Source organism: Ursus arctos, unplaced genomic scaffold, assembly GCF_023065955.2.
Source record: "Ursus arctos isolate Adak ecotype North America unplaced genomic scaffold, UrsArc2.0 scaffold_12, whole genome shotgun sequence".
NCBI lineage: Eukaryota > Metazoa > Chordata > Mammalia > Carnivora > Ursidae > Ursus > Ursus arctos.
Window position 1 is genome coordinate 43,631,179 of NW_026622786.1, and position 22,276 is coordinate 43,653,454.

Here is a 22,276-nt window from a genome sequence, read left to right on the forward strand (position 1 = left end):
GAGGAAAAGTGATAGCGGAGGGAATTTCCTGCAGAGAAAACAGCATGCCAACAGCAACGAATTGCTAATGGTTATTTATCCAGGATATGTCAGGTTCTGTTCTCCAGAATTACCTCAACTATTCCTCATAACTTGAAGAAGTAGGCACTATTTTTGTTCCAAACCCACAGCTGAGAAAGCGGAGGCTGATCAATCTCATGGCTGAAGCCGGTGGGTCTGATATCAAAGCCAAGGCTGTTAATCCCCACCTATACCACAAAGACATGGACCCATGAGGAAGTGCCACATCTACAGACCCCGGATGAGTGTAGGTTAAGTGTCTGGGTGAGGAACCCGGGTAAAAGCAGCAGGCAGTGAGGTCAGGTGTGTGCAGGAGCGAGATGGTGAAGGAATTTGAAGCCCAAGCTAAACAGTTGGGTTATCCCCCTGGGGCTGGAGAGCCAAGACAAGCATTCAAGCCTGTAAGTGGCTTGATCAGTACTGCACTTTACACAATCTCATGAGAGTGACGTGGAAGATGGGCAAGTTTTGGGGGAGCCTGAAGAAAAGGAGGCTATTTCAAAAGACAGAGCAAACATGAGGCCCTGAACGAGGCAGAGAGAGAGTAAGAATGGAGAGTAACAGGCAGATTTGAGAGATTCTTCTAGATATAATTGATGCAATATGGTGAAGAATTAGGTCTGGGGGAGGCGGAAGAAATGTAAATGAGAAGACACCACGTTCATAACTTGATATCACCAGTCATCCAATTTCCCATCCATCTAAGTAAATATTACACGGGGATGGGTGACTAGGAGGGAAGAAAGCAGTGGCTAAGTCATGCACCTGTCATGTTATTGTTTACCTGCTTCGTGTTCATGGGTCTCCTCAATCTGGCAAAACCATGACCTATGCTAAGGCAGAAATGGCTCATACGTGTCTTGTGTCTACCTATCCACTCAGTGACCCTTTAGCACTGGATACAAAGGCAGCTGAATACAATTCATCAAATACTGCTAAATACCAAAAGTGTACCAGATACTGTGCTCACATACATACCTGCCGACTAAAGGTAGAAATCATAAAAGAAAAGATAAACAAATTTTATTACTGGAAAATTTTAAATATCTATAATGTACAGAAGGAAAACAAATGACTAATATAAATTTAAAAGTTCCGCTTCGCTAGTAGTCAAATAAATACAAATGAGACACCTTTCTTGTCTATCAAAATTTCCAAGACTTTTAAAACACTCCTTGGAAAAAGACTGGTCCTTGCCTTAATTGTTCACAACAGCACAGCCACCCAGGAGGGCTGCCTAACCAGGAGCACAGCAAGAAAGGAACCTAAGACTTGGACTTGTTTTTACTAAACTGTAACTAGCCTTTGGCTCTCTATTGTGCAGATATTCTCATTTAACCCCTAGAGTAACCCACTGAGGAACACATGATCATCCCCACTTCAGAAACCAGAGCAGTGAAATCAAGAAACTTGCTTGTGGTTATAGAATTAGTAAGTGGTGGAGCCATAACTGAAACCCACATAGTTCTGGCTTCAAAGCCCAGGCAATGTGGAGTGAATATATATTTCACAATTCAATGATTATTGAGGTACTAATTATTGTTGTTATGAGAGCCAGCTCTGTACAGGGACAGAATGGGCCTTCCCCATACACAGTACCTCGAGGGGACAGTTCTGCATGCTACAAAGGACCACCCCTAGCTGCCACGGCATGGCCTTCTCTTAGTTACTTGGAGATCCCCACTTTTAGGGTCACTACTGTGTAGGCCATAAGGATATTTTAATCAACCTCTATCTCAGTTTTCTCATAAATAAAAATGGATGATAGAATCAACCCAAAAAATCTGTTAAGAAAATTAGTTTTCTCCCGGAGTAAAGCTGACATTGCCTCAAAAGTTATTTTTAAAAACACAAGCTCCATGATAGTAAATCCGATGCAGTGTTCAAAACCTAGCTCCAGTACAGTAAGTGGAAAGCCTGTCTTGACTAGTCAATAGGAGGGCTCATTTCTCTCTTCCATGCTGTAGGATGCCTTCCGCACATCTATGTTACTCTTCACATGGTAACATAAACGTTCCCTTACTTTTCTATCCCTTTTCCTATACTGTAAGCCACTTGAGAACCAAGTCAGTGGTTCATGCATCTTGTAATGCCAACACCAAGCCCAGGGCTGGCAAGTGGCAGAAAATGTCTTGGTTTAAAAAAAAAAAAAAAGGAAAAAAATCCATCATTTTACCTTCATAAAACCCTGTCAGATAATTATTATAATTTTCTGCATTCTAAAATAAGCGAATTGCAGTGACTGTCTAAAATCATATACAGGAGGGCAGGCTTGCACCGAATCCAGGTCTCCGGACTCTCCACTCCACCATATATGGTCTTCAAAGACCAGAAGGGCAAAAGGCCTACCGTAGGCCATTGAGACCATCACTGCACAAAGGTACTTTGTTTCTCAAACATGGTAAGGATTCTGAATGGTATCGGGACATCTTAGAAAGTGGTCACCTGGGAAAGTACAGAGAACAGCATGAAAGTATAAGAAAGGCTGGCAGATCTGGGTCTAAACCCACATTCACTTTGTCCTTAACCCTGCTGCCTTGGGCAAATCTCTTAAACTAAGGAGCCTTGGCTTCCTTATCTGTAAAATGGGGTTTTAAACGTTACTGACCTTGCAGGGTCTGATGGAAGAATGAGAGTTGTATTATATGAAATAGGCAGAGGATATACTGAGGATTCGTTAAACTGCAGTATTCATTACATGTCAGAAAAAAAGTGGCACATATTTATGCCTATGCCACAGAGTAGTTTTCATCCCCTATCTTACTTTATTTCCACAGCAACCCTGTGGAGTAGGTGCTATTACCTTAATCTTACACTGAGGAAACTGTGACTCAGAGACATTTAAGTAACTTGTCCAAGGGCACCCAGGTGGCAATGGGCAGAACCTGTATTCAAACCAAGTTCTTTCTGAATCCAAACCTCTTTGAAGTTTATCTGTCTGCATCCCAGATGAATTTCGGTGGAGGAATGATAAAGAGGACTCAGATGTGCCCCCAAATGTCTGAGGTCAATGTGAGGTGCTTGAAAACAAAGTCTGGATCAGATTCATGTGTAGCTTGGCGTATGAGTTTAAAATGTTTGGAACATGTGCAAGATAAGGCAGGGAGAAACCAAAAGATGAAGATAGCCAATGATAAATGTCATGCTCCTCAATTTCCCTTTCAGCTAATAATATAATAAATAGTAAAGAATGACTCATACTCTTATTTCAGTCCTTGTGCTGAGACTCCAAGTTAAAAATCCCATATTGTAATACCGATGTATTACGTATTTCCTCTTGATCTTGCTACCATTTGTTATGTCCCAGAAAATGTTCCAAAACCAAAGAGAGGAAGTTCAGAAAAGTCACAGGAAATATCTGACCTCCTTTACTCTAAGGAAAAAAAAAACACACACACACAAAAAAAAACCTCTCCTAGGTTAGTCTCTTATTTGTGACACAATCTCTTATTTGTGACACAGGTAACTAGTATAACGGTAGATGGCTTCGAATCATCCTACAGAGAAACAAATGCTATTTCACAATAAACAACAACAAAAATCTTTTTCTGGTGTTTTCCTCTATCACACAGCTCCCCCAACCTTGGAACAATTAGGCCTTTGCATTCTCCAGTCAAGGCCCAGGAAACCTTCAGGCTGTGAATGTTTATGATTCAGGCAGTCAGGAGTCAGATTAGGTGAGGAGAAACAGGAGTGAGAAAAAAAGAAAACAAAAAACAAATAAAACACCTCTCCCTGTGGAATGGAAAGTTCTCAAGTGAGGCACTAACCCCACATCTTCCCACCTGACACCACAAAGCTGTAAACCCAGAACGATGCTTGGTCCAGGCCCAGAACCCAGGCTTGGAGAAAGAAAACTCAACAAAGAAGGGGTGGTTTGGCGGACTCTGATATGGAGTGAAATCATTGGGTCAGTTCAAATTTATGACTTTAAGGAGGGTCAGAGATTCTCTACTAATAAAAACATCCTCTGTGAACTTTTCTAAAGTAAAGTTAATGGCACATAATGCCAGCAGATCTCACAGAAAACTCATTCCTAAGGGACTACCTGTAAACTCAGAAGTTTGTCTTCAAGAGATCAAATGTTCAATAGAACCCCCCTCTGCTCACTCTCACCCCCATTCAAAGTGCTATATCCTTTACCACCAGTAACCCATGCCCAGACTCTTCTCCATTCTCCCTGGCCCCTGAAAGGCCTCAGGCAACCGAGCCGCGGGACCCGCGGGAGCACCCCTCCCCTCCCTGCCATCCCCATTATTCGGCACACAGCCCTGCTCTCCCCTGGAGCCAACAGTCTGCAGCTCCTTCAATGCAGGCGCGAGCAGGCAGGAATGGTGGGAAGAGAAGCTGTGCCAGCTGCATGTTTCAGAATCTCCCTCCATATGCATTTGCCAAAGGAACAAAAAGAAAATCAATGCCAGGAAAAGACAACTGAGATGAGGATGCGGTGGGACCGCGGCTGACTCCTTGCCTCTTAGCAGCAAGGGGCTGGCCAACCACGCGTCCGAGCCTCAGATCCCAGTCGTTACCTTCAGGATGCAGGCCATGGCGCTCCGCCGGCCCTTCTGCCACCGAGCAGCGGGCGCGCCTGGGTCAGGGGCAGTCCCGGCGACAGGCTGGAGGCTGGTACCGCGGCAGGACCGCTCCAGCCTACATTCCCGCAGATCCAAATAAGGGGACCGCGGTGCGAGCTGCGCGGGCACAGGCCCCGCCCCCCGCGCCGCGGCCCCGCCCCCGGGCCCGTCCACTGGCTGGCGGCCCCCGAGACCCCGCCCCCGGATTACGTGCCGTCCCGGTCTCCCGCGGCTGCCCCTCGATGCTTGCTACTTTTTCTTTTCTCTCTCCCTTTTTTTTCCCCCAATAAACGTTCTGTGGTTCAACGTATACAAAGTCTGCTCAGCAGCAGGCAGGGATCTGGGTCTTGCTGGGGAGAGAAAGCGGCCTTTTCTTCTCCTCGATTCGGTCTCCTCTAGCAGATCAGAGAACCCCTTGCAGACATTTCACAGTTTTTAAAAAGTTAAGTGGGTTTGGAATCACCTTTCTGCAGGTTTTGGGTGCATCAAAGGGTTCTTCAAAAGTAGGAGATGAAATTCTCCCTGAGCTGTTTAACGATAGAGACTGCCCTCTGCTTAAAAATGCTGTGATGGGCTCATCTAAAATTAATTATTTGCCACTAATAAGGGAGCACAAATATGTATCAACAAAAGATGCCAGGAACTTAACGCTGTATGTTTTGTGTGTATGTACACGTACACAGACGTGTATGCATTGCTTTCTTGTTTTCAGCTTCTGCGTTTATTAAAAAGAAAAATAAAGGTGTGGATACATAAATATACAATAAATAGAATAAATGTATTTATATGAAAATTTAATATATTCTTATATATATGCATTGATTATATATGTATATAAATTGTGTTTATGCCCACAAGCACAGGACTTTGTTCTTCCCCACACCCCCACCTCCCCACCCCCTCCCCCTCCCCGCTACAAATTTAGAATTTGAATGAACTTTGTTGCAACTTAAGTAACAAGGTTAAATCTAAACTTTCCTGTAAGATTTGGAAATCCAGAAAGGCCGTTCTTCACCCTCCAACCTGAAGTCCCTGATCATAAAACAAAGAGTGATATAACAGCTTTAAGAGGCAGGCAGCCTGGGAGAAGATATGTGTTGGGTCCTTTCCACCCCTCCTTAGCAGCCCTTTTGGAGTGAAAATCAACAAGGAAAACCTAATTCCCAAGCAAGGAACTGGCTAAGAGAAACAGAGTTATTTCTCTGAGGAAAGTGACATCACACACATAGCAGAAGAAGGGAGAGAGAGCGCATTCTGTATATATACACAGATTTCCACCACTTGGTCTGTCAGAGAAATCTTAAAACCAGGCCCAAAATATTTACCCAAAAGAGCTTTCACTTGCTAGAAGCCCTGTCTGGTTTGCCTACATGGAGTCAGGAAAAGCACTGTGGGCTGCTGGTGGCTGTGACGTCATGAGACTGGCTCACAAACCACAAGGCAGAAACCAGACTTTCAAGGGATTTGGTGTTTTCTTGGTGAGAACATTCAGAATCCTGAGAGAGCAGGAGGCACCCCAGGAAAAGTGCTGCAAAAACTGAGTGGACAGACTACCCGCTCCCGGGCAAAGTCCCTCTTCTCAGTCTCTCTAAGGGACCACTCCCTGCCCTCCCACTCCCTCCTCCCGCCTGGCCATGTGCTTCAGAGACCTGCTGCATTTTCAGTAAGAACTCTTTGGTCAGTAAGTTCAGTAAATTCAGTAAGAGCTTCCTCTATTTGGTTGATCAGGACTGTATATATTTTTTAGGACTGTATATTCTAAACCACTGCTTTAGCTCATGATCTTTAGTAAGCCAGGAAAACTCAGTATTTTATTCACTTGTGAATTCAACAAACCTTTACTGAGCTGCTACTAGAAGGTAAATCTTTTTTGAGCTACCACTAACTGGAGGGGGGGGGGAATTTTACTGAGGTAGTACAGGACCCATCACGAATAAGAGAATGACTTTCATGGTCTCTAACATCATCTTGGATTTAGTCAGGTGGGAAAGGTAAGAGATGCATGATAATATAACGTGGTAAGGTCCTTAACCAAAGTAGAAGCAAAGCTCCAAGGAAAGAGAGACGGAGCCTGCCAGGGTGGCAGACGAGAGGGGCAAGGGTGGCCAGAGCACATCATTCTCTCTCCAGAAATTCTGCAGGTCTGGGGGAAAACACAGCTGACTCTAGTGAGCAACCTTGCTGAGCACTTCTTTACTGGGTGACCTTGTTTAAGTTGCTTAGCCTCTCTTTAACTTTTATTTTACATAGTAGTATTTATCCTTGCAAGAATTAGATGAGATGACACTTAATAAATCCACTCACCTGAATTCCTGGCACTATGAATACTTTCAGAATGGTAACTCTTTATCCAAAGGGAGGGGGGATTTTTGACTAAAGATAGTTTGTAGGAGAGGATGAAAAGGATGATTGCTATTCACCTTGAATGTCTCAGAAAGATGAACATTGATGGGGCAAACACTTAGCATCTTGTGACTTGGGTGTATCCAAGTGAGGGTACAGCGAGGGTTTTACCCGCTCCATCAGTCTGGGTATGGCTCTCTCAGTTAAACTCTCACTCACCCACACCCACACTTCCCAAAATGTGTTTTTTATTTGTTTTTTTATTAGCATCCACAGTTATGCCTAAATACAAATAAGAATAAAGGCACATTTATAACAACCTAAAAACAAACTCAGTAGATTTCACAATAAATCTGCACTGAAGTTTTACAAATCTGGGCAGAAGTTTTACAAAACAATAACAATCACTGTCTCGGATGGACAGCAGTTGGATGGGAAAAAAGCAGTTGGATGGAAATAAAAACAGGGTCTCAACCTACTAGGGAATGAACGTGCAGCCAGATTTGTGGAAGATGGGGGGAGGGTATGGCCAGGATCGTTTTTTGTTTTATAACTTGCCAAACTATAAGAATAGCTTAGTCTATCCCATGGATGTAGCTCAATTTTCCAAGTCTCAAGTTATGTGACTTAAGCCAAAAACCTATTTCCAAAGATAACAAACTGGATGCACCTTGCAGTTATATACAATAACCCATCTGATCCTTACAACATCGATATGGATGTTGTCATCCCCAGACAGTCAGTGGGAGAACAGGGATTTGAACCTGGGGAGTCTGGCTTCCAGGTCTGCCATCTTAACTGCTACACTCAGCTACCCAGCATGGTAGGAGCCAATCTCTGGTCACCATTCAGATTTAGTCTGTTGTCTTAAGTTTAGTAGTCAGAAAACCTAGGGTAAGTATATATCCTCCCTAACATACATACTAGGATACAAAACCTAGGGCAAGGGGTGCCTGGGTGGCACAGTGGTTAAGCGTCTGCCTTCAGCTCAGGGCGTGATCCTGGCATTATGGGATCGAGCCCCACATCAGGCTCTTCCACTGTGAGCCTGCTTCTTCCTCTCCCACTCCCCCTGCTTGTGTTCCCTCTCTTGCTGGCTGTCTCTATCTCTGTCAAATAAATAAATAAAATCTTTAAAAACAAACAAACAAACAAACAAACAAAACCTAGGGCAAGTATATAAATGTGTAGAAGTTAGATATTTCTATCTATCTGAGTGTACAGGATAGGTACACTCACCTTGTATCCATCAGCCCCTCAGACCCTGGGTCCTTTAACAAAGACACTGTACGTCCCATCCAGATCTCCCATACAACCAAGCTCTTACCACCTTCTGCCCATGAGAATTACCTCCCACCAAAGACTCTATTTTGTCTCACCTACAAAATGGAGCCTGCCATGTAGCAACCTGCCTGCCCTTGTTTCCCTTCATGGCAAGATCCTTGGCGGCTGGTCCTATTGCTACCTGGGTCTCCCTAGGGCCCATCTTGGCTCCAATTCGTCCATCTTCCCTCTCCTTACAGGCCTTTCACCAATGAGATCTCGACATGCCTTAAGGCTGAGACCTCATGAGTTATGACCAGTCATGGGCTAAAATGTCCTATTTAAATTCAGTTTTGCTTCATTGTAAACAGCCCCATTACCAAGTAATTCTCAGAGTTATACAGTTTCCTGATAGAAATAGAATTAAAATGAAGACTCCCATAACTTTTCCAATTTCATCTTGCACACAGATTAATTTAATATATTTATATTCAACACAGAGTCATTTATTAAGGTTTTAATTGGATCTCAATTTTTCCCATCTAAAGATTTTAAATGAATTCCAGATATCATAAAACTCTTCTTGTCATCCCCTACATAAATTATGCCTCCATAGGAGACTGTGACTGTAAGATCCATTATACAATGTTATGGGAAAGTCTTTTTTTTTTTTTTTTTTTTACATTCTGAGCCAGAATAGGAAATGATTTTTTTTTCCTAGAAACCATTGCACTGTTACAGTGCAATGACCTAGGAACTTTTTCATATCCTAAAGCACATGCCTATCCTGTCAGTGTCTGTGTGAACATCTATATTGATGTCTGTGTCTAAGTATGTCTATGAATGCGCCCTTTTAGATATATATTTATGAGAATATATTGACATATGGGTTAAGCTTCATTTCCCTCCATTTTGCATAGCAGGTCATTCTAAAATGTCATCCATTTTACATTCTCAAGACTTGAGTCTACTGCTTTTTCAAAGCTTTACACAATTCTAATCCAGAATTCATCATTATCCCTGACTATACTCATGCTTATCAGGGATGAACTCCAAAACAAGTTATGCATGCTTTAGAATTGCATTTTTAAAATATTATATATTTTCTCCTTCTCCCTTAATGTTCTCTCTCATCTTCATCTCAGCTCTACTCTTCCTATTGGAATTTCTCAACTTTTCTCAATTTTTTTTTCAAATGAACCAAAAAGGAAAAAAAAATCTGTTTTTAATTAAGAGAAAAATCTGAAATTAATGTTCTTTAATGTTGTAGGTTTTAACCAGATTTGTTTTTCTTAAACAATTCCCCCCTAAGATCTTTTAAAAATATAATCAATTGAAAGTAAATATGGCTGGAAGCACTGGAAGGTAGCTGGAATTTGGTTTGTACTGGATTTCTCTAAGGCCATTGAAGACTCCATTATTAATTTAGTCTGATATTTCTTAACCATGTTTCTTAACGTTTGTTTTCTTTTAATTGTGAGGTTCTTCCCATGTGTGTTTCTGTACACTCTTCTTAGATTTCACCTCTTAGTGAGGTTTGATGACATACTGTCTTAAAATATTAGAGTGGAAATCTAATATTTGAAATGTATCCATGGTGGATCTGATGAGAACACCCACAGGATGGGGTCTCACAGTTGGCCTCCTTCTGCAGTTTGTTTTGCCTGAACCATTTTTCCTCTAATGATTTGGTTCTCACAAACCCTCTGAAAAGAGCTAGGATTTTTTTTTTTTTTTTCTAATTCCTTGTGTTAATACAAACCCTCACTTTTTCTGTAGCTATGTCTGACTATGGTAGCAAAGGTAGGAGAAAAACAACATCATGCAATCCAAAGAAGAATGGTGCAAGAAGTCATATATACTCTTAGAGAAGCCCCCAAACACAAGGTACTGTTTTGTGTCCAACAGTGTCAAACTCTGTGACAGCTGCTCACAGCACACCACTGTGAAGTTAGGATGGACAACCCAAGAGAGTCAAGGGCCACATCCCAAACAGAAAAGCTACTCTTTGTTTTCAAGAGCAACAAGTAGAGAGTGCCTGGGTGGTTCAGTGGGTTGGGCGTCTGCCTTCATCTCCGGTCATGATCCCGGAAATCTGGGATCAAGCCCTGCATCAGGATTCCCACTCAACAGGGAGTCTGCCTCACCCTGCTCGCGTTCTATCTCTTCTCTCTCTCTCTCTCCCTCCCTCTCTCAAATGATTAAATAAAATCTTTAAAAAAAAAAAAAGCAACAAGTGGAAAGCAACAGAGCACTTAGGAATCTGAAAAATTTTGTTCATTTGTTGATTTAACAAACATTTGCAAGCTCAGGTGATGTTTTAAGAAACAGTGTGGCTTCCTCCTATACACAAAACCTTCAGTGGTTCCTCCGTATCTCCACAGCTTGGTTTCTCACAGGCCAGCCAACATCTCTTTGCACCATTATTGCTCAGTAGTCTCTGACTCCAGGATTCAGCAAACTTTGTCAGTAAAGATCCAGACAGTGAAAGTTTCAGACTTTGTGGGCCATTAGGTGTCTGTCTTAATGCCTCAACTCTGCCATCCTAGCACAAAAACAGCCAAACATAGCAAAAATAGAGAGTGGCTGTGTGCCAATAACATTTCTTTATGGAAGCTGACATTTAAATTTCATATAATTTTCAGTGTTATGAAATATCACTCTTTGTTTTTCTCAACATCTAAAAATTCACAATCCATTCTTGGTTCCGAAGGTGTACAAAAACAGTCTCGAGGTCAGATTTGGCCCAATGGTAGTTTGCCATTCAGTCTTCATTTTTGCCCTCTTCATTGAGCCATATTTCATCCTTCAGGCCTGGATCATATCCCATTTGGTCCTCGATGTCTTTTCGGACCACCCTAGTCTAGCACAGTTTCCCCTACTTGAATTCCAGCAATTACCATTTGCAAAATTCTTTGGCAATTCATCACATCCTATCTGATGGCATTTCTTCTAGCATTAACTGGTCCTATTACTTAAATCTTTATTTTGCCTTTTATTTTTGGCCTTATCACAAGCTTCCTGGCTTTTTTTTTCTTTGCATCCTGCACCACTCTATGCCCCAAGCCAAGAAATACAGCAACTCTGAAGAGATAACTAAGAACACCAGGTGAGCAGCAACCGCAAATTTATAAAATTGAAAATCAGATTCTTCTACCATTTTGGACACCACTCAAAGATTTTGAGAAGAGAATTTTGGATATATTATTAATTCCTCCAACACATAAGATATTCTCTGATCATCTCATATTTCCTCCATAAGGAATGTATCAGATTATTTTAGCAGTTTGCTTTTTTGTTTTTTAATCAACAGGGTGATTACTTGATTTAGATGGATTTTGCAGACCATGTTTAATGACAAGAATGGCCTGTAATTGCCCCTGTGGGTGTTCTCAGTTGATTAGGAAATCAGTGATGCTTTTCTTTTAAGTGGAAGCTGCCTTATTTCCATCATGATTTTTAAAAATCACTCTATACAGTATGTTTTAATCAGTCACATTGCATTATGTTTATCCAATATTTATTCTCATTAAAAATGACTCGCTGACTTATGCTGTGATTTTTTCTGTCCGTTCCACTTTATCTTTATTTTCATTTAATGAAATGAACAGGATCCTACAATATTTTCATTTAATGAAATGAACAGGATTTTATAAATAAATCCGTTTTGTCTAATAGGTGAAGAGATGTGGGTTTTCAAAGGTATCAAATATTTAAATAGCTGAGTTTGCAGTTTTTACTGACACTTCTGTAATTAAGAAATTGTAAGGAGATAGTACATAATGGCATATTCCACATAGGACTAGTCTTCTCTTCCAGGTGGTGAGTGCAGCAGTATTTAGGACGAGCATCGCATGATTTGGACACCAGAAAATTGCCACTTCCTTCATCTTTCAACAGCTTACATTTTAAATGAGTTACTCACTGCTTTCTCTATTTTTGAATTGCAATAAAAATTTGCCATTTAAAAAAAGATGAAAAATAGTAGCCACCTCTCTTTTGATAAACTAGCTTCTCTATATTTTCTTTTCTCTTTTTTTAAGATTTTATTTATTTATTTGAGAGAGAGAGAACGCATGCATGCCCTTGCATGCATGGCAAGCAGGAGTGGGGCCAGAGAGAGGGGGACAAGGAGATGTCCCACTGAGTGCAGAGCCCGGGGCTTGACCCAGGACCCCAAGATCAAAACCAGAGCCAAAATCAAGTGGGTGCTCAAACAACTGAGCCACTCAGGCATCCCACAGCTTCTCTATATCTTCAACAAAAGTATGTCTAGCTGCACAGACATTGGATAAACCCCATATTTAAAAATTGTTTAAACATACACAAATGTTTGATATCTATGTCCTGCTCTTCTCTTTGACTTGTTTTTCTTTTTTCACTACTTTTGGTATTTCCATCACCTCATTTTACCTCTTCTTTCTTTTACAATCTCCTTTACTCCTTCTCCCTGGGCAAATTTTTCAGTTTAAATTCAACAGAAAATTAAAGACCAAGGGAGATTTTTCACCTTGAGAAAGTACTAGTCTGTCTCAAGTATTTGTCTGAATAAAATGTAAATACTCAAAGCAATTGACCAGATTTGTGACGAGCCTGAAATTTTATCCCACATGCAAACCAGGAAGTTATCTGCACATTTTATGGCTGTTGGCTAAAGCCCAAGACTCCGGGGCCAGAGATAACAGGACTATTTATTACCTACAGTCACAGGGCTATTCATTACTCAGTGATTACTCACAGACAGAGCACCAGCATTTGCACCCATTCCTCAAGCCCCAATTCCCACAACAAAACTTGAAGAAAACCACATACTTGCATCCGTAGTCCGTTGCGTTTGAGAGAAGAACCTTGAGCTTAGAGAACTCAAATCTTTTATACTGGCCCATCAGCCTGCCAGCCTGTGGCTCCTGAAGGAAATAATATTTTTCTCTTCCAAGACTGGGAGTTAGATAAACATCCTTGAAAAGATAATCCAGAACAAAGGCGTTCTGTACCTCCATTTGCAAGATAACACAGAAATTTAAGGGACCAAGTGAGAATTGTCCCCTGCTAATAATCACAGTCATTGTACATGCCATTACGGATTTTAACTGGCGTGGTACCCTGTACCTATTTTCAACAAATTTAGGCAACTGGAAGAACATGCAAAGTATTCAGTAGTGTTTGTTGAGCAAATGTGAGCTGCTTCAATTTTTTAGTAAGCAGAGTTCGTAAAAATAATAACGGTAATAAGTAATTCTAAAGTAGACACAGGTTATTCTCCTCCAGCCCCTGACACCATATTCCATTAAGATTTTATGCTTTGAAATGAAATATTTACCCATTGACTTTAAAAAAATCTTCTATTTTCTTTATGTTTTCTTCTGGTACACACACACACACACACACACACACACACACTTTTCTCATGGCCAGAGATTACATAAAATATTGCTAAAGTTTTAGTCATGTAGAGAATGGTGCTTGAATTACTGATAAGTAACTGATGTTCACTTAAACATTCAAGGTACTCATGTCACCGACTAGCTGCTCTTCTAAATCATACTTTATTTCCTTCTTATTTCAGCAAACCCAAATATTCACTGTCAAGCCCGGGAAAGAATTAGGAAAATAAGTCTGGCAGGTCCCTTGATTTGCAGAATTGCTGGATCTATTTTTGAATGCTATGAAGCAGTCACATAGACCTGGCTACCGTGCAAATGTCTTAAGTGGGCATTTGAGTTATTCCTCTGTTTCCAGGCAAGACAGTGCTAACTTTGCCCATCTCAGTAAGGGAGGAGCCCATTGTATTTGAAAAGGAAATTTTACAACATTCTTTAGGAACCCTCAACCCCAGTACTTCTAATCTTTCCCAAATCCTCCTTTATGTGAAGCCTGGCATTTCCCTTGCAACATTAAAGCTCTTTCATGACATGTAACTGTTATCTTCCAATCTCTTTACGGCCCCACATTCCCCTTGGATTCTCCACACTCACCCCGATGTTCATGTGCATGTTCAGTGCACTGGGCCCTGAAATGTGTGTCTGGCATTGAGCTTCCGATGAGAGACAGAAAATAAACTTTCCATTTCCCTTCAATGGTTCATTTCCTCCTTTTCTCAGGCGTCTCTTGTCTGCAGCCGGGGAATGGGAATGACATCACTAAACATGTAATGTGTGGTGTGCCGTGGGGTCAGCTGAAGGGTAATTTCTAGGAAGCACGCCTATTCAGAAGTCGAACCAGCGTTGGCACTGAGCAGCGACACTCAGCAAAATGATGCATTTGGGACGGCATTTCCACACTGTATATAGTACTGGTGACCTCATGCACTAACCCAGCCAGCCTAACAATCAGCACACTCATGTTCTTCAGGGGCACCTCAAGCAGCTACTTTGTGGATTTGAAGAAGCAAAATAATGAGATTTACCCAAGGTTTCATCTTGAATAAAAGTGAAGACATGCTGTCAAATGAAAGACTTCTGGAATCCTGCAAAGCTTTCTTTTAGCTCTGCACCCTAGAGTGGATGTGCCCTGTTATCATTTTTGCTCAGAAGGCTAAAACCCACGCGGACCCTTATCAATAAGCAATGCTCTTTCTCTGAATCCACAGTGTGTGCATTGGGAGGGGGAGTGAGAACAATAAGAATAAAAGCACAAACATAAAACATCTTTCTCTCAAACCATCACCAAGTCTAAGCATGAGATAAGACATAAGGATAATTGTTAAATGACTTCATTCAACTCTGTGCAGTATTTTATCCCGCCCTTCACCCAAGACTTTTCTTTCCACCTCAGCATCTTTTCACATGCTTTCCACTACCTGGATGGTCTTCCCTCTCCTCTTCAGTGGTCAAAATTAAACTCATCTGTAAATGTCTAACTCAAAAGCTACAATCTATAGGAAGATCCTCATAATAGGTAATATTTGACAAACTCATCCAAGTGCCTACTATACACAAGGGGTTGGACATGTAGCATTGAATAAGGCAAACACAGTTCCTGGCCTTATAATACTTGTAGCATTCAAGCCCCCTTCCAAACTCCTGCAGTCTTTATTATAACTCTGATTCATTTTGTGGGAGAGGTATTCTTTGAATTGAGCTTTTTTTTTTTAAGATTTATTTACTTATTTGAGAGGGAGAGAAAGAGCCTGGGCGGGGGGGAGGCAGAGGCCAAGAAGCAGACTCCCTGCTGAGCGCGGAGCCCACTGCAGAGCTCACCATGGGGCTCCACACGGGGCTCGAACTCACGACCCTCAGATCATAACCCTGAGATCATGACTGGAGTCGAAGTCAAGAGTCTGTCGCTTAACCAACTGAGCCACACAGGCACCCCTTCTTTATACTGAGCTTTGATGATGGATCTCTTTGATAGGCCTGTTTAGAGATTTTGTCGTTCTTAGAGATCTTGAGGAAAATGTCAGGTCACAGAGCACATCACCATACACAAAACTTAATTACCTCAACAATGGTAAGTAAAACTGTGGTTTCGGTAAAATGAACTAAGTTATATAGAAAACTCTTCTGCCTCAATTCTTTAATTAAAAAATGTTTCTGAATGTACTTGCCCACTTTATAAGAGTAATAATGAAAACAAAATTGATATTTATTTAAAGGTTGGTATTCTTCAGTGTCATTCTCAGCAATAATAGTTTTCTCTAAGCAGAGCTATAGAAGGAGATGAGCAGGAAACAGGACTTAATATATACTGATCCAAAGTCATGCTCAAGAACTCAAAAAAATTCCTCTGGTTGGTTACCATCTTAGCATGGTTTCTTTTTCTTTTTAAATTTATTTTTCTGAGAGAGAGAGAGAGAGAGAGAGCAGCAGGAGGGGCAGCGGGAGAGGGAGAGAGAGAATCCCAAGAAGACTACCTGCTGAGCATGGAGCCTGACTCAGGACTTGGTCCAACGACCCTGAAATCATGACCTGAGCCAAGATCAAGAGTCAGACGCTTAACCAAGTCAGCCACTCAGGTGCCCCAGCATTGTTTCTAATTCATCAAACAAAAGCTCAAGGGGAAAAATCCAGTCATTTGAAGGTCCCAGTTAGTTGGGTCCCCATGTGGCTTATTCCCATAGTCCTCCATCTATTGGGTGATAGCTGGGCAAACATCAGTTATGGAGACTTGCTCTCTGATCATCTGTGTGAGGCGTGGTGGATTATCTCTTGCAGCATTTAATCAGTAACTGCAAATTACCTATATTTTGAACAAATGGGTATTTAACAATATAATAAAGGACTCTGTCAACATGAGAGTTAACAATGAATCAAGCCAAATAAAACATCAAACACACACAATTATAACTACTAGCTATAATATACTGGTTAAGTCTCTTATTGTTTCCTGAGTGTATATCTCATGCTTGTGTAAGTCACAGACTCCTTGTGGAAAGGGACTGTGTCTTTCTTTTCCTTGATTTCCTCTGACAGACAATCAAGTCCTGACTGAAAGTATCAAATAGTACCTTCCCTCAATATATAATTCAGCAGAGAAACCCTACCAAAACACAAATTAGCCATAAGGAGATCCAACAAAGTTCTTGTTTGTGTTTCTCATGGAAATTAGCTTGATCCTTAACAAAAAAATACATTATGTATGAAATATATATTAGAAAATAAAAATATAAGAATATAGAAGAAATCAAAATATGGACCATATACATGAAGAAACATTTATACAGATATACATATAAATATATATATATACACATATGCACACACACACACACACACACTATCAACTTCTTGCCCACCCCAAATTGTTTCTTTTTTGATACGTTTTGTTAATGCTTTAAGAATGCATATAGTTTACCTATTGGGTAATCTTGCATTGCATATAATAAAATCACATTGGAAAAAAAATACAACAAAAGGCATTTTATTTTTTGTTGTTGTTGTCTTTTATATAAGCTTTATGTCCAACGTGGAGCTTGAAGTCATGAACCTGAGATCAAGAGTCGCATGCTCTACGGACTGAGGCAGTCAGCAAATTACCTATATTTTATTTTATTTTTAATTTTTTCAAAAGACATTTTATATATACAGAGACCCAGGCAGAATTTCAACAACTGGTCCTGACCAGTGGGCAACTTATCTTAAAGAAGAGGCTGCATTAAGGTATTATTACACTATTAAGCAGCCACATCAGACCATTTACCCTAGAAAATAAAATTTCTCGGATGATGTTGTTTTCATCACTAAGATACTTGGAAACAACAAGCCCTCTCAATATCCTTGCCTGAGTCCACAAAATTCCTAAAAGTTGAGAAGTTTTCACAGTCTATATCATTTTACTGTTTCATGAGTATACTTAGAATGGAAGATGCCTAAGAAAGGAAAAAAAGGCAACTAAAAATCCATTGTCATAAAATTTACCTCTACTGTCAGAATAGTTTTGATTCCACTTTCATATGCAATGTATCTGTGTGTGTTATAGTTCCTCTCAAGCTTATATAACCCGTTTTTCAGCACATTTCAAAGTTAGAGTAAACTTTTTACAACACTCTCGTTGCAACTCTTGAGTTTCAGAGCCTGTATCACTATTTGTTATAATTTTTAAAGCAAACATCTCCTGTTCAAATTCTTTTGCATCATCTAAACTGTGCTTCTCATCGTGGTGGTGAGCAAATACACCCAGTTTAAAAACAAATATGATTTTGAAAGACACTGTGTTGTTCTAACAAAGGGAACATTGTTCATTTTCCCTGACAGCGTCTCTCTAATTAAAGAGACCCTGATGTTCTGCAGAATGCCAGGCTCCTTAAACAACCCCCTCCTATCCACTGTTTTCACTGCACAAACAGTGGAGAAAACAACTTGCAGCCTACTAGGGTCTCGTTCATGGAAGAAAATTTAGTAATGTCCCAGAAGGGATAAGGAAGCAAAATTTCTGATGGGACATACATTTCTTCTTCCCAAGTACCCTTGGCTGGGAGAGTTGGTTAGAAAGGGGGCTCCCATTACCATCATCTCTCAGCTATCTGTGTGTAATCAGCCTTGTTTTGTTGTTGTTGTTGTTGTTGTTGTTATGTGTGTTTTTAATAGTAGCATTTCACTTCTTTTATCCATACTGATAAATCATCTTTGACACTCTATTTTCCCAAATCTGGCTCTGCAAAAACATAAAAGCTGAGAGATCATTTCATGACTAGAAATGGCAGCGTCAACTTTTTCACTTTCAAAAATCATCTTAAGAGAGATATTTTGCACGAACAAGCAAAGATGTGCTGGTACACACTGACCTGTGTCTATGTTGCAGTCACAATGTTCCACGTTAGAGCTTACAAAGGGAAAGACTTCTCTATTTTTCTAAGCTTACTCTAAGTATTTGCTCAGGGAAGTCCATTTCTACAGCACCTCACATATGCACACATATCTTCACACCTTTATAAAAAGAAGGCAATAATATCTACGTAACACCACACCGTTTCTAATTTCTTTTTGTTTGGTTATGAGAAATATTTATCCAGTTAGAGGCAAATCACAACATATTCTAAGTTAGGGCAAAAGTAACAGCAATAAAAATACTCCAGCCTCATGCCGTAAAGGTTCCAAAAATAGTTCATTCCTATTCTATCATTTGACCTTCACAGCAAGCCTGTGGATCAAATATCTGGTAAATGTTAAGGGTTGTGATACAAAGTCCAATTCTCACGCTGTAAACCAGAGATCAGCAAAATTTTTCTGTAAAGGGCCAGAGAGTAAGTATTTTAGGCTTTGTGGGCCATATGGTCTCTGTCACAACTAATCAACTCTGTTATTGTAGTAAGAAAGAAATGCCAGAGAATATATTAATGAATGAATGTGACTGTGTTCCAATAAAACTTTATTTGCAAAAATGGGCAGTGGGCTGGATGTCTAGAGGGTTGTAATTTGCTAGCTTCTGCTCTAAACCACTAATGCTATAAAATCCTGAGAAACTAGAAGTCACAAGACAGTTACAAGTTAAAATTATTATTGGCCTTCAAGGGAGGAAGAGATTACATCTTGAGTTTTCAAAAAAGACTTTATGGAAGAGGAAGCACTTTAGCGGGACCCAAAAGATTGGTTTTAGGGCACCAGAGGGTTTAGGTTACATTATGGGTACCAGAGAGTTGGGTATGTTATGCAAAGAGGACAATGTACACAAAAGTCTACAGAAAGGATGTAGAGTGTGGTGTGTAGGAAAAGGAGGTAATTCAGTTTGACCCAGACACAGATAGGTGAAGAGAATCAATTAGATAGGAAAGGTGCAATTTTCATTAGATACAAATATCTTGAAATAGGGGCGCCTGGGTGGCACAGCGGTTAGGCATCTGCCTTCGGCTCAGCGCGTGATCCCGGTGTTATGGGATCGAGCCCCACATCAGGCTCTTACACTATGAGCCTGCTTCTTCCTCTCCCACTCCCCCTGCTTGTGTTCCCTCTCTCGCTGGCTGTCTCTATCTCTGTCAAATAAATAAAAAATCTTAAAAAAAAAAAAAATATATATATATATATATCTTGAAATAAAACCTTATTCCTTAATAAACTGAAAAGCGTTATTTGTACATAGAGGGGTGGCATGAGAGAGTAAATAATTATTCATTCTTCTTTATAATGATCAGAGAAAGTCATTCAGAGGGTTTGAAAACTGAACTGAGTCCTAATGAGTGAGAATACATTTCCAGTCATTGCAGTGAAATGGTTTGACATGGAAGGGCCCCAGTGAAAGACAAACTTGAAAGGCTGTACCCATTAGACTAAGGTAGTGATAAGACAGTTGCCATCTACCTACACCAGGAGTGGAGAAGGGCCAATTATAAGAATCAGAATCCCAAGGCTATATGGTCAATTCATATCATTTGCTTGTGATCTGTCAGTCAGGGATTTGGGTCAAGCTTCTACTTCACTTAAAGCTGAGGTCCTTTGCTACCTGGTGGTTCAATTCAGGTGGTAGTTCAACTGGGCTGAGTGAGGTTGAAGATCCAAGAAATCTTCACTCACATGTTTGTTCTGGTGCTCCCCAACCCGGCCTTCCCTTCTCTATGGAGATAGCATGGCCTGCTTCATCAAGGCAGTCAGGATTCCAGCATGATGACTGGCCTCCAAGAGTGAGCATTCCAAGTGGTGAAGGTAAAAGTTGGGAATCTCTTAAAACCCAGTCTTAGAAGTTACACAATGTCACTTCGACCACATTCTATCAGCCAAAGCCAGTCACAGGGCAGTCCACAATCAGGGGAAGGGGAAATAAATTCCACCTCTTGATGAGAGATGTCAAGACCACATTGCAAAAGAGCTTGTGGGAGAGGAGATATTGTTGTGGTCTTCTCTGGAAACACTATCTACCATAGAAGTTTAATATAAAAATTAGGCCAAGGGCAGTGAAAGCCCTAGGGACCTCACACAGGCAAACTCAAACCAACCCCCATAACCCAGGTCTCTTGGACTTACATAGAAAACCAATTGGGAATAAACTCATGATCAAAAATTACAAAACACAACAAACAAACAAAAATTACAAATCACAGGGCAACAGAATATAGACGCAGCAGAGGGTGGAATTAGCACACTGTAACCTGGAATAGTGGAAGAAAATGATAGAGACTTAGAAATAAACACCTTTAAAATGGGCAAAGAACTACAGGTAGAAATAGACATAAGGCAAGAACTGGATAGTATCATTGAAAAATGCATACATTGAAATAAAAAACCTTAACAGGTGAAAAGAGAATTAATGAATTGGAGGTAGTCCTAAAGAAATTATTCCAGCATAAGTATAGCACAGAGATGTTAAGTATGGAAAACATGGAATGTGAAAGAGATATTAAGAGACTAGAAAATGAAAGTTGAAAAGTCTAACATATATCCAGTAGGAATTGCCACAGGAAAGAATAGAGAGGACGAAGAACCAATATCAAAAGAGATAATGGCTGAGAACTTTCCAGAAATGAATAAAGAAATAAGTCATTAGGTTTACGGATCACATGAAATCTCAACACAATGAATAAAAAACAAATCTGAAACTAGACACACTTTAGTGAAAATGTACGACATCCAAAACAAAAAGTTAAGCTTTCTTCAAAACTACTGGAGCAGGAAAATAAGCCATATTAACAATTTGGACTGACTGAGTTCAGGTAGATAATAGAATCATATATTTAAAGTGTGAGGGAAAATAGGTAGATAATAGGATAGGTAGAAAGTAGAACAATATAAATATTATATATATATATAGGTAGATAATAGAATAATATATTAAAAAGTGTGAGGGAAAATAACTACAGACAGAAATCTGTTACATATTAAACTCATTCATAATGAGGGGGAGAAAAACTCATGTTGGAAAGAAATCATCAGATGAGATTTTTTTTTTACTCATCCATCTTAAGAGTATAGTCTGATGAGTTTTGGCTATTACCATAATCAAGGTACAGAACATTTCCATCACCATGAAAGGTTTCCTTGTGCCCCTTCCCAGTCCATTCCTCTACACAACCCTTGTCTCTTAGCAACCACAGATCTGCTTCTGTCACTGTAAATTAGATTTATTTTTTTCTAAAATTTCTAAAATGGAATTATACTGTATGCAATCTTTCTGTCTGGCTACTTTCACTCAGCTTAATGCTTTTCAGATTCATGCATGTCATGTGTATGTCTAATTCATTTCTTTTCACTACTGAGTAATATTCCATTCTACAGAAAAGAAGACTGATGCTTTCAAATTAATTTCAGAAAAAAAAAAAAAAGAAAAACCCTGACCATTTAAGTCAGAAAACACCTATATTAGGGTTAAAGTGGGACTGTGCATAATGGTAAGAAGCAAATTATGTACCAAGAGAATAAAATAAGTATGAATTTCCATGTTTCTAACAATATAACCACAAAGCATTTAAAGTAAAAACTGACAAAATAACAGAATTACAAATTCACCATCGTACTATAATTTTTACAAGACATGTATCTCAGAATGGGTAGACCAAGCAGTTAAAAGTGAGTAAAGGATATACAAGATGGGCAGGAGGGATTGTCGAAATTTACAAGAAGAGGGTCAGTGAGACTTCCCCAAGAGAGTCATCCACTAGCTGAAGAGCCTCT

General features: G+C 40.1%; 1 protein-coding gene across 1 annotated transcript in view; it reads right to left on the minus strand.

Annotated features, from left to right (window-relative positions):
• ST6GALNAC3 (ST6 N-acetylgalactosaminide alpha-2,6-sialyltransferase 3) overlaps positions 1-4,740 on the minus strand; it is a 500,339-nt gene extending 495,599 nt beyond the window's left edge. Inside the window, exon 1 of the mRNA XM_026497782.4 lies at positions 4,590-4,740. Coding sequence (XP_026353567.4) covers positions 4,590-4,607 — 18 coding nt within the window. The 5' untranslated portion in view covers positions 4,608-4,740. The remainder of the gene's footprint in view (positions 1-4,589) is intronic.
• Between the last annotated feature and the right edge of the window lie 17,536 nt (positions 4,741-22,276).